Genomic DNA, 26,885 nt, shown 5'->3' with positions numbered 1-26,885 from the left:
TTCAGTTCTACTGAAAAGGTATTTGTAATAGTGTAATTTATTCAGGTATTAACAATTGCCATCCTTTTGATGATTTTTACCTTAGTGTTTTTCCTTGTATCAGAAAGGTAGCTTTTTACCTAATTTAGATTCCAGGGAGCTGGGTCTGTTTTTTTCCTCCAAGGGGCATATTTGCCTACCTGAATCCAAGCGGTTCAGGGATGCACCTGCCGACTTCATGGACTCCGAGAGAGCATGCCGGCCCCCACCACCCCTTCACTGTGACTTTATTATTTCTGCTCAGAGCTTACAATCTTTCAAAGTTAACAAGGCTGACTGGAAATGGTCCTGGCCCTTGGGCTACTAAGGAGCCTATAAATTTGCATAGCTGTGTGCATCCCATCTGAAGGTTGTGCACTGACCACAGTGCTGTCATCTCCCTCAGGGGCCGGTTTCCCGGCCCCATTCTCCCCTTCCCCCTGCTCTGACAGCACCGCATCCACCTGCCTCTTCGCCTGCAGCTCTTTACCCTGCACCTGTGTTCCTGAGTTTTCTCATCCGTTTACGCGGTGTGAAGGGTCACCACTTCACCCGCTTCCCCGCTCCAGCCCTGGACAGCCCACCACCTAAGGCAGCTCTTCATGTCTGCACAGGATTTCAGTGCGTTCCCTCCCGGGCCCCTGCCTTGGCCCATGGCACCACCACCCCCAACAATGCGCCTGAATTAGAAACCTGGGAATTCTCCTGAATTCCTCCCCACTCACCACCCACCCCCACCACCACATTGGAAGGTCACGAAATTGTACTGATTGTGCTTCCCGAAATCCCTTCACCATCCTCATCACCTCCCTGACTGTTCAGGGCACAGCTTGTTGGCCTGTTTACAAGAGTCCCCTAACCCAACGTCCCCAGTGTACCACACTCTACCCCATCATAGGTACAGCCAGGGCATACTTAAATTCCTCCTCACCACCAACACAAAGTCCAAGGTCCTCGCCAGGATTCATATGGCCATCATTTGACCCCCACCTGTCTTTGCAGACCCATCTCCTGTGCCAACCCAGGCTAGCTCCAGCCACTCCTCAGCTGGGAGAGCATGCACTGAGGTGACGGACTGTCACACATGTAACCCAGATATCGCCAGTCCCCTCCTTCTGTTCTTGTTTTCAGCCCGAACCCTCTCTGACACGTAGCCTGGCACCATCTACCCACTGAAGCATCCATTTGCTCTAAACTTTACTGATGGCTTTACAGGGAGGTACAGAGGAGATTTTCAGCCCACAGCGAGAACCTCACAACCCTCATAGACATGTCATGTGTGTGTGTGTGTGTGCGTGTGCGCGCGTGATAAGTTGTGTCCTACTCTTCGTGACCCCATGAACTCTAGCCCCCAAGGCTCCACTGTCCATGGAATTTTCCAGGCAAGAATACTGGAGTGGGTTGCCATTTCCTTCTCCAGGGGATCTTCCTGACCCAGGGATTGAACACACGTCTCCTATGTCTGCAGGCAGATTCTTTACCACTGAGCCACCTGGGAAGCCTAGGGCGCCTTGAAGGCGCATCACTGTCTCGCAGGAGGGACTTCTTTATTGGCCTCTGAACATGCACGTTCCCAGTCCCAGTGGCTTCTCTCACAATGATTCAGATTTGATCAGCTTTGTCCCCTTGGATCTCACGATACTCTTGAGGCAGAGGATGCTGTGCAGACACCAGTTCCTCCCCAGGGAAAACTAACTCATCTTCCAAGAGAACCTACCCCCACTCAAAAGGCATCTCCAGCAAGACTTTGTTGGGCCATTATCTCTGCTCCCTCAGGAGCTTACATCTGTCCTGGGGGGCTGTGCACTGAGGGTTGTTGGCTGCTCATTATTAATCTCACCCCCAACCCCCTGGGGGGGCCAGCAATCTGTGAGACAACTTACGTCCCTGATGCCTTGGCCCTCTGGCTCTTATGGAGTCTTCAAATCCAGGTGGCATTAGTTAATAACTCCTGTCTAGACATTATGTGCCAGAAAAAAAATTTTCACTACCATTTACATCCAGGATAGCCCCTGGAAGAGGCCTAGTATTTCCTAGGAATTCCCCAGAACCCACAAGGAAATGAGCTCTGTGAAGTCAGAGAAGTTTTCCATTTTGTTCACTGATGTATCCCCAGAGCCTAGAACAGAGCTTGGCATACAGTAGACGCTCAATACCTATTTGTCAAGAAAAGGTGTCTAGGAAAGAAACGCAGCTTCTTAGGAGAGTTCTTAAATTTTAAAACCTCCCTAGAACAGCAGGGGGCGCCAGAGAACTGGGTCTGTGCTGGGGGAGGCGGCTCGACAGAGTCCTTGAGCCCTCTGTCTGTGGGCTTCCTTAGGCTAGGGTCCTGTCAGGGTCCCTTTTAAACACTGCACCTCAGCTTGTTCCAAAAACCCTGGGAGGCCTTCACCCCACGGTGACCAAGCCATACACCTAGTGCATCATCCTTGTTGGAGGGAGTCGCAGGAAGAAGACCTTGGCCTCTGCACTCCAACTCTTTGCAACCCCACAGACTGTAGCCTGCCGGGCTCCTCTGTCCATTGGATTATCTCAGCAAGAATACTGGAGTGGGTTGCTATTTCCTCCTCTAAGAGATCTTTCTGACCCAGGGATCAAACCTGTGTCCCTGTGTCCTCTACAATGGCAGGCGGATTCTTTGCCACTGAGCCACCTGGGAAGCCCTCTGCATGCCTAAATCTCAATGACCCTGGCTTGTCCAGCCCCCACCCCAGCCCTCAGCCCCTATTCCCTCCCAGCTGTGAATTCAGCGGGACTAGATGCCAGGATTTTTGTTTTCTTTTGTTTTTAAGCTTTTCAGGTGGAGATGGCAGAATTGGCAGTTGGAGTTTTAGCCCAGAGATTCTACTCCGGGACCTTCTGCCCCAAAGCTTCCGTGCAGAAAGGAACACGATGGGAGTTAGGAGGCTTCTTAGGCTGCAGTCCTAATTCTGCCACCAAAAGGCTTTGTGACCTTGGATGAGCGGGGGTGGGGTGAAAGGTGTCTCCCATCTTGACTGTCTTCTGCTTTCTGAATGTCAGGCCTTCTGTGGAAACCAGGACCCCTCCTCCTATATCAGTCAGGGTGGGGCCATTACCTTTCAGTAACAAATGGCCCATACCCCACCGAATCTCCCCAATTTCCCCTCCATTCCATACAGACTGTAACTGAGGACTCTGGCATGTCTTTTCAGCAGAAGGGGCCACAGAGAAGGCTGGGCACGTACTGATCTGAGAGCACTTCCAGCAGATGAGACTGGAGGACTTCTGGTAGGTGAGCCCAAGACAGGAGGCCACTTCCTAAACCGTGAGCCACTTCTAGGATCCATTTCTGAGGCAGATGTGGAGCCCAGTTGGGTAGAATAAGTACAGTTTCGTCATTCTTCTTAGAATCCTGGAAGGAATGTTAGCAATCCAATGGACCCACTTGCTTCTGAGGGTCAGAGAAGCTTGTGGGTAGGCACCCAGAGTGAGTGACACCCCATCTGGAACACCCCTCCAGACAAGGAAGGACAGATGGGTCTTGAGATGCCCTGCTCACCCCAGACTCACCAAAGTCCTGCCAGGATCCTCAGCACCAACCACCACCACCGCCCCGCCCCCACAGGGCTACTGCTTCTGGTTCTGGGGACCCAGGTATTAGAAGACAGGCAAAGAAGGCCCATGTGTTCACACCCCCTTGTTCCCCTCCAGAGCGATAATTACTTATGGTTAAAAATAAACCCGCAGGTTGTGAGCAGGAAGAAACTGTGAATCCTGCCCCATTTCCACATAACATGGACGATGAATTCAAGGCCTAGAGATGAAAATCAGAAATGCTTCTCCATTCATATTAGTTCCCAACCTCTCCGTGCCAACACGTATCATAACCACACGGGCCAGGTACATGCCAGGCACTGTGCCAGCCATGTTACATTCATTTTCTCACATGAGGCCCTCTGTAGGTAGGAACTACTATCCCCACTTTACAGATATGCACACTGCGGCTCAGGGAAGTTAACTCATCTAGACTCAAAGGGCTAAATGAGCAGCAGAACTTGGTGCCTGGCACCACTGTTTTGGATTCCAAAGCCTGGCTCTTAATAATCTGTATTACCTTCTCCATGATATTTATACCACATATACTAGTTTCCTGTGGCTGCTGTGCTGCTAAGCTGCTAAGTCACTTCAGTTGTGTCCGACTCTGTGTGACCCCATAGACGGAAGCCCACCAGGCTACCCTGTCCCTGGGATTCTCCAGGCAAGAACACTGGAGTGGGTTGCCATTTCCTTCTCCAATGCATGAAAGTGAAAAGTGAAAGTGAAGTTGCTCAGTCGTGTCCAACTCTCAGCGACCCCATGGACTGTAGCCCACCAGGCTCCTCCGTCCAAAGGTGGCTGCTGTAATTACCACCAACTTGGAAACGTAAAACAGAAATTCATTCCTGCATAGTTCTGGAGGCCAGAAGCCCAGGATCAAAGAGGCTCTAGGAGAGGTTCACATCCTCACCTCTTCCAGATTCCGATGGCTGCTGGCATTCTTGGCTTGTGGCCGCACCCCTCCTATCTCTTCCTCCTGTGGCCACATCACCTTCTCTTCTGTTTGTGTTAAATCTGCTTTTGCCTCCCTCTTAAGAGGATACTGTGATTCCACTTAGAACCCAGGAGACTAACACAGGAGTCTCTCCACATCTCCGGAGCTTTAATTTCACGACGCCTGCAAAGAATCTTTTCCAATAAGGTCATTTACGGGTCCCAGTGATTAGCACATGGGTATCTTTTGAGAAGCTGTGTTTCTGTTTACCACACCATATGTGCCCATTCTTTCCCTAATTTATTCCTTCACAGACCTTAATTGTGTGTACTGGACATTGTGCTAGGAGCCGGGAGCTAGAAAATCAAGAGAGAAATGACAAAGTCTCTGCCTTCATGGGCCTTGTGGTCACTGTGTCAACTTTCATACCTACTTCCCAGATGTTCTTCTGATAAATAACAGGAGTAAGAGACATCAGGACAAGTCACAATACATGATCAGGGAAGGCTTCCTGCAAGAGGTACCATTTCCATGGAATCTGGAAGTATGAGAGTTGGCCAGAGGAAATGGGATGGGGACAGGGTAGGATTGAGGTGTCCCAGGAAGAGGGAGGCAGAGGGAGCTTAGATGCTCTTGGATAACGGGAGGAGAAATGGGAGTCAGGGAGGACTCCCCCGAGGAAGGGACTTTTGAATTTTGTGTGGCCTTGTTTTTTGGGAGAAGAACCACAAATCTGGTGTGGACTTTGAGCCTGGGTCACCTGAGATTTGTTCATGCTCAGGTCTGAGGCCCCACCTCTGCCAGCTGAGATCTTTCAGCTTCCCTGGCCTCCTCTTTTGGGGGATTTGATGCAGGGAGAGCTCTGAGAGCCATTTCTACAGCTTCCAAAATGGGGTAACCCAGCCCTGTCCACCTCCCTTCTGTCCTGAACCTCTTGGAGGGAGAATCAGAGAAGCCATATGGCAGCCCCTGAGCAGGGTATACTCACAGTTGAGCAGGAAGACCGCAGAGGGGGAAACTGAGGTCCAGGAAGAGAAGCCACACAGCTCATGCGCAGAACTGGGCCTCACTCCAGCCGCGCCGACTAGGTCCCTACACTGTTCGTGGCTCCTGCAGATGATGGGGTAGGTCCCCATCTCCTCTGGGCAGGGGCTTCCTCCTTGCCTAGAGATGAGGAGCAAGAAGTGAGGAAGATACATCCTGCCCTGGAGAATTTCCCAGCATGCCCATGGGGGAGATGATGGGCAGCCCACCAGAGAATTACAGAACTAAGTCGGCATCTGGAGGAAGGGACCAGAGATCAGAGTAACAGGCAAAATGGAGCGCTATCAGGGAAGGCTTCCTAAAGGAGGAAACCTCAGAACTGAACTGGAAAACTTAAGTGGGGGTGGGTTCAGCCAAGACCTGCATTTGAGCTGGGTGCAACTAGTGCCACAAGGGCCCAGCATGCTGAGCAACAAGGAGGAGGAGAGGAGAGCCAGGCCAGGTTCTGCAGAGCCGGGGCAAGACTGGGAGCCCGAGGAGCAGGGCCTGGGAGCTAAGCAGGACCGGGAGGAGGCTAAGGTACAGGCCTGGAGGCTGCCATCAGCCCCAGGGCCAAGACTGTCTTGCGTTCTCAGCTTGAGGGTCCAGGGTGCAATAAAGGGGTGAGCATGGGAATCCAAGGGAAGGGAGGGAACCTCCCCAAGATGCTGGGCGGCCCCGGGCAGGCCTGGTGGGCAGCCCTTGCTTTTCCTTCCGCCTGACTGCTCTGTCTCCCCTTACCTGCTCCTGTCCCAGGGTCCCCGCTCCCGCTCTCCCGGCCCTTGCCCAGCCAGGAGCTGGCCCTGAGTTCTGCTGGGGAGGCCCGCTCTGACCTAAGCCTGGAAACTATTCTTTAAGAGGCCGCACAGAGGAGGGGAAGAAGAGAGGGTCTAGCTCCATCCCGCTCCAGACTGCCTAGGAATCCTGACCTGCCCCCCGCCCCACGCTGGCTGAGAGGCCTAGGGATAGTAGTTCAACCTCTCTGAGTCTCAGCTTCCTCGCGATGAGTGGAGCAAGTCCAGCGCGCTAATACAGGAAACCCCTAGGACACACTGAGCGCTCGGCACCGCCGGCGCCCACAAAGGGCGCGGTGAGCGGGGAGGAGTTGGCGTCTGGTGGGGGGCTGAGGTGGGGGAGAGGCGGCTGGACCCCAGCGCGGGTGGTCCGGTGGGGGGCTCGGGCTTCCTCGCGGACTCCTCCAAGCAGGGGCGGGGCCTGGGGACCGCCCTGGTTTCCGGGCGCGGGTCGCTCTCCAGGGGACGGGACGAGCTCGGAGCCGCCCAGGGACCCCGAGCCTGGGGGCGGCGGCGGCGGGGCCGCGCGGGCGGCCGCCCTCGGAGGCGCGCAGCTCCTTTTGTCTGCAGCCTCCCGCTCCCCCGCCCGCCCGGAGCCGCGGGGCTGCGGCGCCGCTGCTGACACGGCTCGGCCGCCGCCGCCACCGGGCGGAGGCTGCGCGTCGCAGCGCCGGGCGGAGGGCGCGCGGCGATGGCGGCGGCGGCGGCGGCGGCGCGGGGCGGGCGGGCGCGGGGCTCGGGCTAGCTGCGGGGCCGGCCCGGATGGCGGGCGGCGCGGGCTGGGCGGGCGCCCCCGCGGCTCTGCTGCGCTCCGTGCGCCGCCTGCGCGAGGTGTTCGAGGTGTGCGGCCGCGACCCCGACGGCTTCCTGCGCGTGGAGCGCGTCGCGGCGCTCGGACTGCGCTTTGGCCAAGGCGAGGAGGTAAGGGCCCCGCGGCGGGGGCGCCAGCGCCCCAGGCCCCGCACCCCCGGCTTCCTCGCCCTTTCACCTGTCCGCTCCCAGTCCCCGGCGGCGGCGACGGATGCAGCCCGGAGGGATCCCGCCGGACCTGAGGACTTCGAGCCCCGGGGCTTCCCCGCCCTGTCGGACCCTCGCTTTCCACCATCGCGCCGGTGCTGCGAGTGTCACGCATCACGCCCCGGGGTGGGGTGGGGGGCTTCTCTGCCCACCTTGCTGACCCCGAGCTCTGAGGGTTCCTCTAACCATTCTGCAGCCTACTCGGTGTATGGAACCGTCAGATCCTAGTTCCGGGACCCCCTCCCCTGCCTACCCTGCAGAGACCGAGGTGCAGAGGTTCGGTGCAGGAATCCCAGGACGCGGGCAGGGGGTGGGGGCGGGATGGGGTAGGGGGGAGGCACGCGCCCCACTGGGCCTGGCCGAGGGGAGGAGAGGACAACTAGGGGCGCTCTACCGCCTCGGCTCCTTGACTGCACCCAGCCGGCCTGGAACCTAGCGGGAGGTGTCTGCCTTCGGCCTTCCTGGATTCTCAGCCTAGCGCCTGGTGACCACCCCTCCTCCCCGCACCCTGCGGGCTCCGAGGGGCAGGCCTGGCTGGCAGCTGGCTGTGGCGGCTGCGACAAGCCTGCCACAGCCAAGCTGGGGAACAGCAGCTGAGCAGTGTCTGCAACGGGGCGGGGTGGGGGGGCCCGCGCGGATTTGGGGAAACCAGGAACAGTGTTAACAGGGCTGCAATCCGAGGGTGGGTGCTGCCAGTGGGCAGAGACCAGTGTCCTCTCATGCCATGGAGGAGAGGTGGCTATCTGTGTGTGGCGGGGGGTGTGCAAGGCACCCACCTGGCAGGAGAGCATCCCACACTCCTGCTACTGCCCACTCTGAAATGGTCAGGGCACGAAGCCTTGAGTAGTGACTTTCCAAGGCCACCTGAGGCCTCTGGCTCTGCATGGGCACTCCCTGGCCTTCTGTTCCAGGAACAGCTGGGGCCTAGCATTCCAGAACATGGGAGAAGCCGGGCCTGGTTGGGTTGGATCCATGCCTCCCTGTCATCTGGCAAGGGGGAAGATGATAGATAATCGTCTCTTTGTGGCCGCTGGGCTGGGCCGGGGCCTGGGAGTCCCTGGGAGCAGTAGGTGGAAGAGGATGAGGCAGGTGTCAAGTCTGAGAACTCAGGTATCGCGTGTGGGAGAGGCCCACTGCTGCCCGCCCTGTGGAGCCCAGGCTCTCCCTCTGCCAGGATCTGCTCGGGGCGCTTTCCTGCAGCCCCTTGATCCTTCTTCCCAAAGGCTGGTCTGACCCCTCCCATCCTCTGAGGCAGGCTGCAGACCCCAAGCGTGGGGAGAAGATGCTGCTGGCCCTGGCTGCAACTGGAGTCCCAGAGCCGCGGTCTCAGTGGTGGGAAGAGCTTCCCAGCAGGCTCTGGCAGGAAGCCACGTGGGCTCTGGGTGAGCCCCTCACCAGCCCCACTTTCTCCCGGAGCTGAAGAGCTCCTCTTGTTTGCGCTTCTGCCTCTTAACTCTCAGGAGCCAAACCTGCTTGTCACTGAGTCATCGTGGTCCTGCACAGGGACTCACATGGGTCTCAATTCTACGTGGCAGTCTTTAAATAGGTGAAAACAGCACTCCTGTCCCCTTCCCCCTCTCTCCCTCCCATCATCCCTTCTCCAGGCCAAATACCCCATATTCTTGAAGCCCCAGGCCATTTCCATAGGACCTGGCAGGGGCCAAACCTCTGGCTTCCAGCCCTGAAGCCACCATCAACTGTGTGACACTTTTTCTAGTAATAACATGGAGGGGCTGGACCAGGAGACCCCCAGGACTGTTCCAGCCCCAACGCATCACACACAGCAGGTGGCTTGGAGCAAGGCTGTCTTTTGAGTGATGCCCTCAGGTTAAGTTTCCCCGCCACTGAAATCCCTTGGGATCTTTCTTAGCAACCCGTGCCAAGCCAGGATGCGCCTTCATCCTGGAGGAGGATCAGTGATTTTCTTTTAAATGTATTTGTTTATTACGGTCTTGGTTTTGCTGGGTCTTAGTTGTGGCATGCAGGATCTTTGATTATCCTTGTGGCATGCGAGTTCTTTATTTGTGGCATATGGGATCTGGTTCCCTGAGCAGGGATCAAACCTGTGCCACCTGCATTAGGAATGTGGAGCCCTGATTTTTCTTTTTAAAGCATAATTTTCTATCATTACAGAATCAGTTTATATGCACTGTGGGAATAGAAATATGGACAAGCAAAAACCAAAGTGCTATGTTCCCATCCCCCAGGTAGCCCCGCTGTGACACCTTGCTCACAACCTTCCAGAGCTGTTTCTATGCTTATATGTAAATTTTCTCCATAAAATGAGGTCATGCTGTGCGTACTGTCTTGTAACCTGATTTTTTTTCCCAGTAAATGATCAGCACTTTTCTGCTCCAATAAATTCTCATCTTAATTATTATGCATACCTTATTCAAATTTCCCTATTTGGCCCCAAAAGGCCGATCTGTGCTGTTTTGTTCAAACCACTTTCCTCACCAGAACTGTGCACTGCATCTAGTTGTTCTGACCTCTAAGTCTCTCTTACTTTAAATCAGTTCTTTTTTATAAAAAAAAAAAAGACTTGTTGAAGAGATCAGGCCTGTTGTCTGTGTCAGTAATTTCTTGGATCTAAACCTGTAACTTGGACCTTATTCCTGTTGAATTTCATCTTGTTCATTTCATCCTGTTGTAACAGACAATAGAGAGAATTTATTGAGTAGGCCAAGAAGTTCATTCGGCTTTTCCATGCGATGTTACAGAAGAACCTGAATGAACTTTTTGGCTACCCAATACAATCCTACATTTGTCGCTCAGACGCTGTGCTGCGTGCTGGTTGGAGACTGGCTGGGTGCTTTATGTCTCAATCTCCCAGGCTGGTTGTAAACCCAGGCAGGACCACGGACAGAGCCTTGCAGGGGTGGTTCTGCTTACATGGTGTTAAGAACTGAGATCCACAAAATTACATTCTTCAGCCCTGCTCACTGCACATCAAATTCACACATGCACACCTGTTTTGCACTAAAAAATAGGAATGTCATTTCCCCTTCAAAATGCTATGTTTTCTAACCGTTTCTGTCCCATTTGTTTAAAAATCATAGAAACCTTGATTTCCCAAACCCCCAGTACCCTAGAGTGGATTACTATCATTCATTAGAGATGGAGTTGAGTAAATTTATCAGAGTTAATTATCCATATTTTATCAGCCACACCCAGAAATACCAGGGACACCAGAATCAAATGCTTTGCAAAAGTATGCTAAGTTGCAAAGTATAAAACAGATATCCATGAGGCCATATTGATATCAATAAGTGATTTAATAAATGAATAAATAAATATTAGGAAAGTCTCCTGTGAAGAAATTAAAATAATTTATGTAGATAATTCTCCATCAACAAGGTGGAGCTTAATCCCCCACCCTTGTAAGTGTCACATATGTCTAGTGACACCGTCTAAAGAGCACAGTATGGACAGAGGGGAAAAGGCCAGCTCCTCAGTGGAGAATCCCGACACACACTGCCTCGGCTGAGTCACCAAGGTCAACATCAGCCGTGATGTCACGTAGACATTAATAGTATGTATCCTTCGTATGATGTGATGGGAGAGGAAATTTACCCCTGCAGTCTCCCTCCCAAACCTGTCACCCTGGTCTAGTCATGAGAAAACATCACACAAACCTCGATAGAGAGACATTATTCTACACAGCACCTGCTTAGTCCTGCTCACATTTGTCAAGTTCATCAAAACCAAGGGAAGTCTGAGAACCTGTCCTAGCTAAGCAGTCTAAGGAGACATGACAACTGAATATAATGTGGTGTCCTGGATGGGGCCCTGAAACAAGAAGAGGACTTCAGGCAAAAACCAAGTTTGAGTGAAGACTTTAGTTAATAATAATGTTATATATACTATCAGGTGGGCTTCTGATAGTCCCCTAATGTATTGACTTGGGAATCATGGTAGAAAAGAGAAGACATTTTGATGAAAACACAAGTCACGTGTGAGATACCTAACTTGACGTTTCTCAGGATGTAAGGATGGGGGCGGGGGGAGGGGACCTAACACTGCCCCAGCCCTGAACTAAGTAGGAGCAGACCTCTGTGATGAAGATGAGGAGTGATGGCCCAGTGCCCTGAACTCCTGTTGACTTCTCATAGCTTGCTTTTGTTTCTAACCTCCCTAGGCCTTTGTTTACTCATCCACAAAATGGGGGTGATAACAGGCCCTGTTCCATAGCATTATTGTGGGGTTTGAACACGTTAATACTTGTAAAGCGTTCATTGTCTGCATGGAGTAGGCCTGCTGTCAGAATTGCTGCTACTCTTGTTTTTTTGTAAACACTTGCTAGCGTCTTTGAGAGGCTATTCTAGGCTGAGGGGTTCTTGGGGAATTGAGGTCCAGATCTATGAACAGTCTAGATCCTTGTCCAGCTCTGAGCTTCCGGCTCTGAGCTGCACCTGTAAGTGGAGGTATCTCAGTCACATCCAGGTGCTCCCCCATATAACTTGGTGCAGCCGGGAACACCCCTGTTCATGGGTCCATTGGTGTGGGGTTGGGACGGGGTTCTGCCCCAGCTCTGGCGGGAGTATGCGTGTGTTGGGGGCTGGGGAGTGCTGAAGGCAGGTGCTCCTTTGCCTCCTGCTGCAGCAGCCCCAGTGGTCATCCCCAACCCAGGGCCTGGAGCAGTCCCACAGGTTGAGCACAGAAAGGGAGGCTGACAGCTGGCTGGGGTTGACAGTTAGAGGTAGATGAACCCTATCTGGAGTGGGATGGAAGGCAAAATGCCCGTTGGCCTGGAAACAGTGAATGTCATGCCTGGGTGAACTGCTGTCCTCAACATGATTGGGTGAATGCTCTGATATTTTTATAGGGTAGTCTTAATGGAAATACCCTTCACATTTGGTGGTTGTCAATACATGTGTCCAGGATTTAAAAAAATTTTTTTTTCCCATTAATATCTTTCATACCTATTATATGCCAAAAGTCCTCCAGGCACCAGGACTCAGGAGTGACCTGGAACTTACATGGGGGAGGGGCTGGAAAGGAAACTGTCAAAGGAATGGCAATTACTGTCCAGTGGAGTTGGGTCCTAGGAAGAAACAGAAAGTACTGAGACAAGAAGATTTTTGCCCTTAGAATGACCGAAGACAGCCTCTTCTCTCACAGATGGACGTTTAGATGAAGCCTGGAATGAAGTGGGGGTTGCACCTTGCAGAGATCTGGAGAAAGCTGATCCAGGCAGAGGCAGGAGGGGACCTGGGGGTTAGAGGCACAGCAAGAGGAGTGAAGGGAGGGGGCAGGGCTGGGCAGGACAACCAGTGGGGAGGCTGTCACTCCAGGCACGTGAGACTTGCTGGAGGCATGGAGCTAGGACGAAGCAGCGGAGATGCGCCTGCAATTGAATAATAGAGCCCATTGGAAGTGGGTGTGAGAGGACAGAATTTGGAGAATTCAGAGGCGGCCATTTCCTGGGTGGGAAAGACTTGAGGCAGGAGGCAGGTTGGGCAAGGAGTTGGGAGTTCCAAGCTGGCCTCTGAAACCCGCGATGCACCTGGAGTCCCAGTGGGGTTGTGGAGCCGGCCAGGGACAGATCCAAAGAATGCACTTCAGCCCTGCAATGCATTCACCCTGCCACCTATCTACCTACCCATCAACCCATCCATCTCCTTATCCATTCCTTACCCACCCATCCATCCATCCATCTGTCTGTTCACCCACCCAGCCACCAGCCTCCCCATCTCTCCATCCACCACCCAACATTTACTGAGTATCTTTGTGCACAAAGCCTAAGCCTAGATCCAGAGGTAGGGACTGGTATTTGCAGGGAGTGACAGGCGGCTCCACACAGGAAAGGGCAGGAGGCACGGAAGGGCAGCGGCGTGAGAGCAAGGGCTGGCTGGTGACCTTAGGGAGGGCTCAGGGGCTGGGGCTGTGCGACCGGCTCAGAGCTGAGTTTGGGTGCTGCTGCCTCCTCCGCTCACTGGACTTCGCTGTTTTTACAGTTTGATTTCTCACTTTGCACATAGGCCATTGGATCTGGCAAGGTCTTTCTGAAAGAAGTGAAAGCCCAGGTTATTTAAAGGGTGCTTACTATGACGGACGGACGTTTCCTTCTCTGTAAGATGGGAGTCAGAAGTCCTCTCTGTGGGCCTGTTTTGAGGAAAAGAGATAATATATGAAGGCCAAGCACGGCACCTGTTGGCACGGTCTCTCCCGCCCACCTGCTCCATGAGCTATGTTGGCGCCCCTGCTGCTCTCAGCCCCTGGAGGGCACCTCTGGCCCCTTTCTAACACCCGGTACTTTTCTGGGCTTGGCCTCCTTTGTGCAAGGGCCAGAGTTGCTCTTGCAGCCACTGGTGCTCTATGGGCAGAGTGGGGTGAGGGAAGGATGGGTGCTGATGGCCTTCATATTTCTTATTCCCTTTCTTCCCCGCCATAGCCCTGAGGATCCGAGAGGCCAAATAAGTTGTCCAGGGTCCCACAGTAGTTGGAATAGCTGGGATATGAACCCAGGTCTGTGTGATTCTAAAACTGCCTCCCTAGCTGCCTGCCATTCGGAGTCCCAGGTTCAAGTGCCAGGGGATGGGAAAATGATCAGATCTGAGTTTCACAAATTTGACATAGCGTCTTCCAATCCGAGACCTCCTCGAGCTTTCTAAATCTGGGATGGTCTGGGTTCCAGACGCGGAGCAGTGCCGGGCAGGGGCTATAAGTAGATTTGTAATCTACAGGGCGGGCGAGCACTGCGTGTAGGTGGGGCTGCGGGCAGTGTGCCACCCAGAAGATGCTATGGAAGGCGGCAGGTGCCAGCAGGAGCTGAGGTTTCAGAGCAGAGCGCGACTGCCTGCAGCCTCACCCTGAATTATGCATCACCACCACTTCCTGTGCAAACGGTGATTAAAGAGCCCCGGGAGGCCAGTATTTCTCTGGCTGCTCCGGTTTCCTGCCTGGGGCCCTTCCGAGATCCTCTGCAGTCCCGGGCGGGTGTGTGGCAAGGGCAGGGCCTGGACATCAATCTGGACACCCCGCTAGCACCCAGTCCGTGTTCTCCAGGCCCGTGCTGGGGCTCTTCCCAGCCATGGAAGGCCTGTGACCCCTCTTGCTCTCTAACCACTCCACCTCTCCCTGGCGTCTCAGTTTAGAACAGGCTGGCTTTTAACTTTCTCCCTGTGCCACGGAGAAGTATTTGGGAGCCTGGCCCTGGCATCAGGCACACCTGGTTTGAGACAGCCCTGCCACTTTCTAGCTGCATGACCCTAGAGGTTACTTAACCTCTCTGTGCCTCTGTCTGCCTATCTGTAAAGTGGGATAATGTTACTGTTGTTCAGTTGCTAAGTTGTGTCTGACTCTTTCCAACCCCATGGACTGTAGCCCACCAGGCTCCTCTGTCCTTGGGATTTCCCCAGGCAAGAATGCTGGAGCAGGCTGCCATTTCCTCCTCCAGGGGAATCTTCCCGACCCAGGGATCAAACCCACGTCACTTAGTTCTCCTGTTAATGTGACTGTTACTGCCGCTCACTCTAGTTTTCTGGACGGGCTGTTTCCATTCTTTTACAGATCTTTCTGAGCACCTGCTCTGGTCAAGTTTGATGTTGTTAAACCGAACTTGGGTCCACTTGCCCCCTTGCAGTAAATCTCCCGACACCCAGGCTGTGGTGAAAGAAAGTGCAACGTTTGTTGAAGGCACCAAGCAAAGAATCAAGGCAGCTAGTGCTCAAAAGGCCTCAACTTCCCAGTGGCTTTCGGGAACGGTTTTTAAAGACGGGGTGAGGGAAGGCGTTGCACGCACGGTGCGTGTTCAGCTCATGAACATTCTTCTGATTGGTTGGTGGTGAAGTAATCAGCAGTCAATGTCATCAATTTTCTGGTTCCACCTGGTCTGGGGTCTACGTGCTTGTGGTCGGCAGGCACTTAACTTTTTCCACTTGGTGGAGGTTTCAGTATCTGCAGGACAGGTCAAGAATATAGCTCAGAATGTTATCTGGAGCCTTTGAGGAGGAACTCAAGGTCCTTGATTCCGCTTAATGGCTAAACTATTATGGTCTTGCTTGACTTGTTTTCCTTTATTTCTGCCTTTTCTCATTTCTCTGGTAGCTGTGATCTTTGGAACTCAGGGAAAACCTCAGAGGCTAAAAGTGTCCTGCTTGGTTATAATGCAGGACACGCGGCTGGCGAGGTTAGGACTCCTTCCCTGAGGGAGGGAGCTTCTGCGGGAGAAGGAGGCTCTAAGAGAGAAATCTCGGTTCCCAGCTGTGAGAAGGGCAGGGCTGGTGGCCTCTTTAGGTGTAGCTGGGGCGTGAAGACAGTAGACACGCTCTTCCTGGAGATGGGAAAGGCTTCCCGGAGGTGATGCTGGGCCTGAGTCTTTTGTTTCCTTTCAAAGATTTCTTTATTTATGGCTATTCTGGGTCTTCTCTTGCAGTGACAAACGGGAGCTGCGCTTCGTTGCAGTGCGCGGGCTTCCCATCGCGGGGGCTTCTCTCTTGCAGACACAGGCTCTGGGTTTGCGCGCTTTAGCAGTTGCAGCTCAGAGGATCTGGAGCACTGCCTCAGTAGTTGTGATACACGGGCTCAGTTGTCCCTTGGCATGTGGGATCTTCCCAGATCTGGGATTGAACCTGTGTCCCCTGCATTAGCAGGAGGATTCTTTACTACTGAGCCACCAGGAAAGACCCTGGACTTGAGCCTTGAACAGGGTCCCCCAGAGTGGAAGGGAAGGATGGCTGTAGGATAAGTTGGCAGACGAGAGGGCGAGTGAGAGAGGGAAGGGCCAGGCAGGTGAGGATGGGGTGGATTTTTTCCCGAAGGTGGAAGCAGAGGGTGAGGCGGCTCTGTTGTGTTTCAGACAAACCCATGTGGAAGTCAGGTGAAAGTCACTCAGTCGTGTCTGACTCTGCGACCCCATGCACTATGGAATTCTCCAGGCCAGAATACTGGAGTGGGTAGCCTTTCCCTTCTCCAGGGGATCTTCCCAACCCAGGGATTGAACCCAGGTCTCCCGCGTTGCAGGCAGATTCTTTACCAGCTGAGCCACCAGAGAAGCCCAGAAGTTGGGTGGGGCTGGGGAAAAGAGACCAAGTCGGGAGACCTCCCTCCCGTCCAGGGACAAGGAGAGGGGTGATTGGGCTGATGGAGCGAAGGGGAGGGTCAGAGGGCAGCTGCTGGGCCGTTTGCAGGACCTCATAGCACAGAGCTGGGACAAACGGGACAGCACGTCCTTTCATGAGTGAGAGTCCTGTGTGACCCCACCGAGGTCTGAGTTCAGGTTGGGTACTACCAGCTGGAGGATGCTCACACACATGAGCAGGTCCTGGGGCTCAGAGTCCTGCCTTTACTCTCAGGAATTCCCACGAGGGCAGCTGCTCTTTATTTTAAAAACAAAAAGTAATATTGTCGATTTATCAACAGCTCTAGAGGACAAGGAAGCTAGCGCTAAACTGTGTTTCTGGATCTCAGAATCCACTTCCTGTCCTTAGCGGTTAACCACGTGCATTTGTGAGCCACGTGTGTGAGCTGTTTTGGCTCATACCATATCCACCTAATGATATTTGCTGTGTCTGAGTCCCAGACAGAGCCATGTCACCTCTCTGCTTAAACCTGGACAAGGATTGAGCATCCCTGGTCCCTACTAATATCCCCACTGTGCACAGACTTCTAAAACCCCAACTACTGGCCTGTGGTATAGACTTCTAAAACCCCGACTCCAAGTGGGCATGACCAGGGGAAACCTGCTCCCATGTTCCAGACACTGAGTGGGTGGAATCGGAAGCCTGTTTGCCCACTCAACTGGCCACAGCCATTTGGACTTCCGGCCATACTTCCTGGGGCCATGGAGGGTCTTTGCTTCTCTCTGTCTGTCCCCGCCCCTTTCCCTTCCCGACCTCCTGATTGGCTGAATATCAGACCCTCTCTGAGGCGTGAGGGTCCGCATCAACACTGAGGATTAGTTCAGATTTGTTTTCCAGCTTAACGAGTGTGTAATAGGATTTCAAATTCGTTTAAATTTTCATTTTTAATTGCTAATGCGACCTTGCATTTTTTTCCATGTTACTGTTTATTCTTGGTATTTCCTTCTGCACAAACTGTCGTGTCCGTCTCTTTTGAACACTTATCAAGAGGAATTTTTATTTTGATCTTTATATTTTTAAATCAGTTCTTTGTATTTTTAATATTTTTTTTCTTATTCTGTTGCTTTTCCATTTTCATTTCATTCTATTTCCTGCATTTGAATATTTCTGTTTTCAATTATATCGTACCTATGTTATTTCTATTTTTCACTTTTTAGTAGTTAGACACTTATTACCCATCTCTAGCAAGAAAAAAATAAGCTATCTTGTTTATAACCCCCAATTTATGAAAATGTTTGACTTTTACTCATTTGGAATTTATCATGAGGCTCGTCTAACATTTGGCTCTATTAATAGTTTGAATTTATTTTTAAACTAGAACTGAATCTCATTGTTTCTTTATTCTATTTCTTTTCCTCCTGCTTTGTTTTGAAAATGTTCACACAGACAGTTGAAGGAAGGGTCTGATAAACACTCAGATACTCTTCATCTAGATTCACTGTTACTTTCTGTCACATTTGCTTTTTCTTTCTTTATTTTGTCCCTGATAATCTGTCACCTGTCTCCTTTCGTGTTGCTTTGCAGAAACATTTTAAGTAAAGATGTCTTGACATTTTCCCCATAAACACTTCAGAATGTGGGGACAAGGACCGTCTCCTGTCTAAATAAGAGCCACCATCACACCTAGGACTTGATGTTATATCAGATTTCCCCAGTTGTCCTCAAAATGCTCCGCCTAGCTCCCTTTTGTTTTGATTTAGGATCCAGTCAAGGATCACATACAGCATCTGGTCTGTCCTATGCCTGTTTCATCTCCCTGAAATCAGTACCAACTCTGATTTTCTTTGCTCCTGTAACCAGCATTGATGTTTTCCGCCAAGTCCAAGGCCAGTTGTCCTATAGGCTCTGCCATAGCCTGGATGTATCTGATTGTCTCCTCACACTTTTGGCGAGAAGAGTTGATAGTGTGTGCTCCTCGGAGCTTCACGTAAGGGGTCACATGGTGTCGATTTGTCCCATTAGCCGGTGATGCTGACTTTGAATAGCTGGGTAAGGCTGCATCTGCGTGACCTCTTCAGTATAATGGTGCTTTTTCTCCATTATAATTAATAAGTAATGTGTGGGATGATACCTTAGACAGTGTAAATATTTGGTTCTCTCATAGCTTTTCACACAGTGCTTTCAGCATTCTTTTTTAGAGCTTGTTTTTTATTTTTGGTTGCACTGGGTCTCTGTTGCTGTCTGGGTTTCCTTTAGTTGCGGAGAGTTGGGGGCTCCTCTCTCGTTGATGTTCCAGGGCTTCTCTTTTTGGTGGCTTCTCTTGCTGCAGGGCGCAGGCTCCAGGGCACTCAGTTGTGACACTTGGGCTTAATTGCTCTGTGGCAGGTGGAGTCTGTCTGGACCAGGGATTGAGCTGGTGTCCTTGCATTGGCTGGTGGACTCTTGTCCACTGTATCACCCAGGAAGTCTGATGTTAGTATTCCTTGATGCTCCTGGCCTTCATGAATTACACTGGCAGCTGCAAAATGGTGGTTTTTCTGTCATTCCTTCTGGATATAGGGGTTGTTCTATATAGAGTGAAGATACAGAGTGAAGATCTTCCCTTCACCCCCTCTCCTGAGTGTCGCTATGGACTGATGGATGCTTTTCTTGCCCATGTATTATAATCTGTTACCATTGTTATTCTTTTTGATGTGCAAAGATTTTTTTGTCTTGTTTTTAATGCAGCATTGTAAAATTTTGATCATTATTTCTTGGTGTATTTTAAAATTGAGAAAAGTCAACTGTCATTACCTTTAAAACAAAAGAGCTCTCTGATTCTTCACCGTTTATGGATTTTTAAGTATATAAACACATTTTCAAGTTCTTTAATTGGTATTGCATTAAGCTTATTAATTTAGAGAATATCACCATCTTTATTATATGCTTAGTTCTCCCAGTAGGAGCAAAATATTAACATTAAAAATAAATGTCTTAGAATTAGGCTCAATTAGTGTTTAATATTTAATGTGCTTAGTTACTAAGAATGAAATAATTTTTTCCAATGATTTTTTTTTTTTACTATCTGCCTGTCACTAGTATATAAGAATACTATTCATTTTTGTCAATTTATTACATATCTCCCCACTGGTCTGAACGCATTGATTCTGATTGATTTCTTGGGATTTTCTAGGTAAGCAATCATGTCCTCTTCCAAAAGTAATGATTTCATTATGTCTTCTTTTCTTACTTTTATGAGTGTAATGACTTTTCCTTCTGAGATGGGACTCACACCCATTTCTAAAACTATTTGGTTTTATTATTGTTGTTATTATTGATCTTACTTTGTGGCATGTGGGATCTTAGTTCTCAAACCAGGAATCGAACCCAAGCCCCCTGCAGTGGAAGCATGGAGTCTTAATCACTGGACCACCAGGGGAGTCAGTAAAACTAGCTGGCTGTAAATCAACTGTATTAACTATATTTCAATAATTCTTTTAAAAAAGGATAATTGTATAATGTGAAAAAAATAAAACTAGTTGGAACCTGCCTGGGCACTGGAAACATGACCCTGACTGAGGAGGGCTCAGGAGTAGCTGAGTTGCAAGTTAAGAACAGACTGGGGTGGGCACCTGAGCTGCAGCTGCAGATGGTCTCACAACAGTGGCCCAAAGGCCATGCTGCTGAGGCTGGTTTTGCTCCAGGAGCATGTCTAATCAGAGAAGGCAATGGCACCCCACTCCAGTACTCTTGCCTGGAAAAACCCATGGACGGAGGAGCCTGGTAGGCTTCTGTCCATGGGGTCGTGAAGAGTCGGACACGACTGAATGACTTCACTTTCACTTTTCACTTTCATGCATTGGAGAAGAAAATGGCAACCCACTCCAGTGTTCTTGCCTGGAGAATCCCAGGGACAGCGGAGCCTGGTGGGCTACTGTCTATGGGGTCGCACAGAGTTGGACATGACTGAAGTGACTTAGCAGCAGCAGCAGTGTGTCTAATGCAGAGGGAAGGGGCTGGCAAGAGGTGATCAGGTATCTAGGCTGAGGATCAGCGGAGGACACCACCCTCCAAAGGCAGGGAAACAGGACAGAAGCAGCACATCAGGGGATGGACAGATTGAAGCTTGCTGGGCACAGATGGCCACAGAGCTGGTGCTGGGAGCCCGACATGGCTGTGGGCTGAGGAGGGCGTCCCTCGCCCTCTGCTCTGGTCTTGAACTAGTTGGTAGAGCCAGTCAGTGTAATAGTTGGTGGGGATGGCAGAGGCAGAAACCCAGCATCCTTTTCTTGGTTTTCTTTTCAAATGGAGGGACTGTTACTCACTACCGTTGAGTATAACATTGGTACCTGGGTTTAGGTTTATCATCTTTAGCACGTTCAGTTCAGTTCAGTTCAGTCGCTCAGTCATGTCCGACTCTCCGCGACCCCATGAATCACAGCACGCCAGGCCTCCCTGTCCATCACCAGCTCCCGGAGTTCACCCAAACTCATGTCCATCGAGTCGGTGATGCCATCCAGCCATCTCATTCTCTGTCGTCCCCGTCTCCTCCCACCCCCAATCCCTCCCAGCATCAGAGTCTTTTCCAGTGAGTCAACTTGTCGCATGAGGTGGCCAAAGTATTGGAGTTTCAGCTTTAGCATCAGTCCTTCCAATGAACATCCAGGATTGATCTCCTTTAGAATGGACTGGTTGGATCTCCTTGCAGTCCAAGGGACTCTCGAGAGTCTTCTCCAGCACCACAGTTCACAAGCATCAATTCTTCGGCGATCAGCTTTCTTCACAGTCCAACTCTCACATCCATACATGACCATGGGAAAAACCATAGCCTTGACTAGACGGACCTTTGTTGGCAAAGTAATGTCTCTGCTTTTTAATATGCCATCTAGGTTGGTCATAACTTTCCTTCCAAGGAGTAAACGTCTTTTAATTTCCTGGCTGCAGTCAGCATCTGCAGTGACTTTGGAGCCCAAAAAAATAAAGTCTGACACTGTTTCCACTGTTTCCCCATCTATTTCCCATGAAGTGATGGGACCAGATGCCATACTGAAGACCAAAGACCACCTCCTCCCTGCCCCATTTTTTCCCCTTTGGCTGTGGCCACACAGCTTGTGGGATCGTAGTTCCTGACCAGGGATTAAAACCTGGACCACGGCAGTGAAAGCACCGAGTCCTAACCACTGGACTGCCAGGGAACTTTCCATTCTTCTTCCATTAGAACGTAATTCAAGACCAGAGGGTAAATTGTACCACATGTCTTCCCAACATCTGTTCAGTGTTTGAATGATGTTTGCTATTTTCCCAGTCAGGGCAAAGAATTAAGCCTGGAAGGGGTGCGGGGAATCTGCGATGGGCCAGGAATGGGGAGGGGTAGTTCCCCAAAGACAAGGAAGGCGCACGTGCCTAGTGAGGTGCAGTCTGGCATCAGGCAGAGAGAAACCGCAGCTGCGTGGGTCTGCCCCAGCGTGCAGCCTGCCCGGGAGCGTCAGGAAGGTGTGGGGGGTGATGGTGGTTTCTGTAGCTCTCCTGGAGACAGAATGTGAGAGCTCCTTCAAAGTTGCCCGGAGAAGTGACGGCTGTGGCAGAGAGGATGTGAGGGGAGCAACGCCCTAGACATGGCAGGCTCTTCTGCCCATTTCCGCCCCCTTGGGGTCAGGACTCCAAGAGAGCCGGCCAGCTTCCCTTCCGGAAGATGCTTAGTTCTGGAAGGTCCCTGGGAGATCCCACTGGACATTTCCTCTCCGCAGAGGTGTGGTCAGCACTGCACCCCAGGAGCCTCCTGGCAGTGGGGGATGGACGAGTGGACCAGGGTACCTTCAGGCTCGAGGTACCACCGTGCATCACCCACCTCCATCACCCATCATTTTGCTGTGGAAATAGCCCATTTAATGTCCTGCACAGAGAGAAACTGACGGTGGTGGCACCCAAAGCAGGGGGTTTGAAGAGCCCCAAGTTTGAAGAATCTTGCTCCTGCAAAGAGAGGGCATCCTGTCAAACAAGTTTGGAAATATCACCTACTTACCCCTCGCAGCAGTTCAGTTAAAAATTCTAACTTGGGCCCAGAATATCTCTGAGTTGTTGATCTCAGAATCCTTTTTTCATGAGACACCTTGACATACTCTAAGAAATGCCCTCCTGGTGACCTTGGGCACAGGTTCAGTCTCTCTGGGTTCTATTTGCTTCCTTAGCAAAACTGGGACCCTAACCCCCACCCTGCGTACCTCACGGGGACAGTGATGGGAAGGGGCTGGGCCACGTTAGTCTCTGCTGTCCCCATTGGCCTGAGAGGCAGCAGGATACAGTGACCAGACCATGGTCGAGCCTCTTGGTGTCTCCAGCCCCTCCCTGGGCCTGGTCATCAGAAGTGTGGGGTAAATACCCACGAATCCCATGGAAATAGACAGGATCCTGGAAATGGTGCCCTCATGCTCCAGCACATGTGGGTTTCAGATCTCCCTGCCAGGGCCACAGGCTGTGCAGCTCTGCTGAGATCCTTTGGGTTTTCTTCAAGGGAGGGACCTGCGGTAGGCAAGACATCGCCCTTGCCCTGTGGCTACCATAGGTATCTGCCTGACCCCTACCAGGCAACAGGGAGGGGACTTGATTCATGTGGGAGACTTCAGGCTGATGGGGTGTCAGCAGCATACACCTACATGGTATTTATTTTTTTTTCATCCATGTATTTTTAGTTGAAGGGTAGCGCTTCAGCATATGGTGTTGGTTTCTGCCATCCATCACCATGAATCAGCCACAGGTGTACGTATGCCTGGTACGTAATCTCCATGGGTTACGGATCTCCAATCCGTAATCTCCATGGGTCCCCGCAGGAGCAGAATGAGGTGGAGTCTGCCAGCTCCATCTTGCAGGCCAGAACCCCGAGGCTTAGCGAGGTCAGGGCTCGTCCAGGGTCTGGTGGTGAGCGTGCGGCGCGGCCGCATTTCTCCTCACCCTGGTTCAGAAACTCCGCAGTGAGGCTCTTGGGTCTCACGGTCTTTCTCCTTTGCCACCTTCTGTTGTGCTGACCGCAGCAACATGGAACTTTCTGGCTGAAGCCCCCTGTTTTGTTATTTCAAGAAACTAAACCTCAGTTCAACAAAAGATAATGAATGAGATGTTTCCTGTTAGTCCCATTTTCTGGGTAACAGAGGGCTGGCAGGAAGGCATTTCTTTTTGACTTGAATTGTCTGTGCGGGCTTGAGGGGTACAGCCTAGGGCTAAGGTGGGGTGATTGGACCCAGGAGCTGGGTCAGTACTGGAGGGTGAGGGTAGGATGGATGGGAACAGTGTGTGTGTTGGGGGGGGCTCGGGGAACCACAGCCTTGGGGAAACACTGGGATGGCACCAGGTTCTCAGCTCCCCTGGGCCAGCACGCCCCTTTGATGAGCGACCATTCCCATTAAATAAATAAATGCAATGGACCTAAAACCAACCAAAGCTATAGAGTGAGCTGCGCCTTTCAGACTATTCTGAGGATCAAAGATCCCAACTGAGGGCCTAACGCCAAGGTCAGAACCAGTGGACGCAAGCTACACCCTCCCGGGGCTCTCTGAGCCTGTGCCCAACCCTCCCCAAACAGTGTCCCAGGACAAGTGCCTCTCCCCTTACCCTTTAAAGGGCAAGTTCCCTCCTGCCCCTCCGGCTAGGAAACCTCCCCCAGGGGCAGGATAGCCTTGGCCTCACCACCCCACTGTGTGAGGATTAGCCCACCTGTCCTCAGGCCCACCCCTGGTCTTCCTCCCGGCACTGGCACCCCAGAGTCCCAAGTGGCACACTCAGACCGTCCTTGCTCTTGGACCCCTCCCTCCCAATCCTGGAAGGATCCTGAGAAGTCACCTAAAACCTCACTTCCTGAGAGGTCACCTGGAACCTCACCAGTCCGAGTGTCCATGGTATCAGCCTCTCCCAGGAGCTGGTCAGAGATGTGGACTCTCAAGCCTGGCCCCAAGCCTCCTTGATCACAACCTGCATTTAAACAAGACGCAGGTGTGTCACAGGCATCCTGAAGTCCCAGGCCCGGAGAGGGTATTTCCTGCATCTTTTCCATTCCACAAGAGGACAGGTCTGTGTTTCCGTCTCTTTGCACGCGGTTGGTGCTGGACCTGCCCATGGCGGGCACAGGCCGACTGAGCGAGGGCACCCGTGGGGGCCTCTGCCCAGACCTGCGAGCCTGTCTGAGTCCTAGTCTCTGAAGCACAAGGCACAGCCTTCCCCTTTGTGCGGGTGGCCACCCCTGTCCCTCATCCCAGACACGTTCCCTACATCTGCCACCATGAAGAGGAGTCAGGGCTGCCCCGCTACCCTTGCAGACAGGCCAGTGTCACTAGTTAGAAGTGGAGGGGACTCTCTTCTCGGCGTCCATTGGGGCTGGGCAGGGAGACCTGTGGCTGAGTCCCCCGGGATCTGGATTTGTGGTCAGGAAAAGACCCTGGAGAGTCGTCCCCAGCCGCTGAAGTCCTTCCAGTGCGCCTCAGGCTCCTCACCCCAAACTCCTCCTCCTTCTCGGGGTCCTCCCAGGGACTGTCCCCATCATCCACCCAGAGCCCTGAGACAGGGCCTGCGAGTCTGCGCACCTCCCCTCTGCCCAAATCCAGCGAGCCTGGCCCCTGGCCTTTAAGCTATTCCCTCTAGACCTCTCTCTCCTTCCCCCACGCGGCCCTGGTCTGCAGGCCTCCCATCTCCCTCCACGCTGCCCTGTGAACTCTGGGCTCCTTCCCAAACCACAGACCTGCTTCGATGGCCCTCTCCTAAAGCGGAGAGTCTGATGGGCCCCAGCCCTGTTCCCCTCCCCGACTTATTGTCCGCCAGCCCTCCAGCCACACAGGGCAGCTGATGGTTCCCCAAGCCCTTCAGGCCCCTCCTTGGCCCTGCCTGCTTCTTCCTCCTCCCTGCCTTTGCTCATGCAGTTCCCCCAGCACCTTCCCCCATCCAGCTGCCGTGTTCTCCTCTGCCGTCTTTTAGGGTCCAGCGTAACCACCACCTCCTCCAAGCCCTCTGTTTCCTCTTGGCTCCCACTGCGGGAGATTTGGGTATTATTATAGCATTATAGGCTTCCCTGTTGGCTCAGATGGTAAAGAATCCACAGGCAGGAGACCTGGGTTCGATCCCTGGTTTGGGAAGATCCATTGGAGGAGGGCATGGCAACCCACTCCAATGAGAATCCTGGGGATTCATGGACAGAGGAGCCTGGCGGGCTACGGTCCATGAAGTCGCAGAGTCGGACACGACTGAGTGAGCACACGTATGAGCATTATGGTGGACTCACAAGTAGCTCAATGGTGAAGAATCCACCTGCCAATGCAGAAGACCCGGGTTTGATCCCTGGATCGGAAAGATCCCCTGATGAAGGAAATGACAACCCACTCCAGTATTCTTGCCTGGAGAATCCCACGGACAGAGGAGCCTGGTGACTACAGTTCATGGGGTCACAAAGAGTCGGACACGACTGAGCATGCATGCATGGTGAATTCTGTTCTTTTCTAACTCCACCATACAGTGAGTAATTTTTTAAAAGAATAAAACAAGCTTTTTGTCCCCCCGCCCCAAGTTAAAAAAAAAAAAGATCTAATCCATTTTAAAACTTCAACCAAGTAAAGGGTGTAGAAAGAAGAGGTGAAAGAACTATCCCAGCAGATGGAGACAACTTGTGCTCACAGCTTCATGACCAGCCTCCGGGCACTGTGTGCCTGGAACACGCTCATTTATCGAGAGTTTGCTCTGTGCCAGGTTCCAGGCTAAGCTCCATGTCTTTCCCTTTAAATCCTAACACCTCATGAAGCAGACATTATTGCTCAGAGAGGTTGCGTCAGTCACTCTTGGTCTCACAGCTGGTAAATGGAGGAGGTGACCTGCTGCTGCCCCTGGGCTGGGCTTGTGGCAGCGCTAACAGTCATCTGCACACTTGCTTGCTGTTTCCTCGGCTATTTTTATTTTCTTTCACTGAGAAATACAGCAGGACAGCTGTCCTTTTCCTGGGAGCTTCCTGGGAGCTGGTCTGTTTCCCCCCGGACAGTCGTGCTGAGGAGCTGAGGAGACGTTTGCTGAGGGACTGGACAGGGAGACAGATGGATGCATAGGCCAGTTCACCTCGGAGACCACCCGCCTTCTGTCCCTTTCGTTCCTATTCAGACACCAAACAAAGCCCTCTTGGGTGGCCTGAAGGATTCTGGTCAGGAGTAGCCAGGCTGTGAATGAGGGGCCGCTTGGTGACACTGGGACACGCCGGGGGTCTCATGATGGAAGGCATCTCTAGCCCTGGGTACCACGTGACTGGCCCTCCAGGCCACCTGACCTGAGGCAGCCCAACCCCATGGCCCATCTCTGTTGTGCGCTGAGCACCTTTATGCACACAGCCACCCTCCCACCCCTCCCTTTAACCCCTGCAGCATCTAGAGGAGAGCATCCTTCATCTGTCAGCCCCTACACATGCGCGTGCATGCACGCACGCACATACAGCTGTAAGAACCAGAAACCAATGCAAAGTGGCTTAAATGCTGAGAAAATGTATTTTTCATCCTAGCACGTGGGCGCAAGGTAGGGCAG

At 52.2% G+C, this 26,885-nt stretch overlaps 1 protein-coding gene across 1 annotated transcript in view; it reads left to right on the top strand.

The window, feature by feature from the left end:
- The first annotated feature begins 7,012 nt into the window (after nucleotides 1–7,012).
- Nucleotides 7,013–26,885, top strand: part of RAB11FIP4 (RAB11 family interacting protein 4) — a 110,071-nt gene continuing 90,198 nt past the window's right edge. The window contains exon 1 of the mRNA XM_055401441.2: nucleotides 7,013–7,248. Within this exon, the coding sequence (XP_055257416.2) occupies nucleotides 7,090–7,248 (159 nt within the window). The 5' untranslated portion in view covers nucleotides 7,013–7,089. The remainder of the gene's footprint in view (nucleotides 7,249–26,885) is intronic.

This window comes from Moschus berezovskii, chromosome 20 (assembly GCF_049115385.1).
Source record: "Moschus berezovskii isolate FMDL1 chromosome 20, NW_MosBer_1.0, whole genome shotgun sequence".
Classification (NCBI taxonomy): Eukaryota; Metazoa; Chordata; class Mammalia; order Artiodactyla; family Moschidae; genus Moschus; species Moschus berezovskii.
The sequence above is the reverse complement of the archived record's forward strand: the minus strand, read 5'-3'. Positions and strand labels throughout refer to the sequence as shown.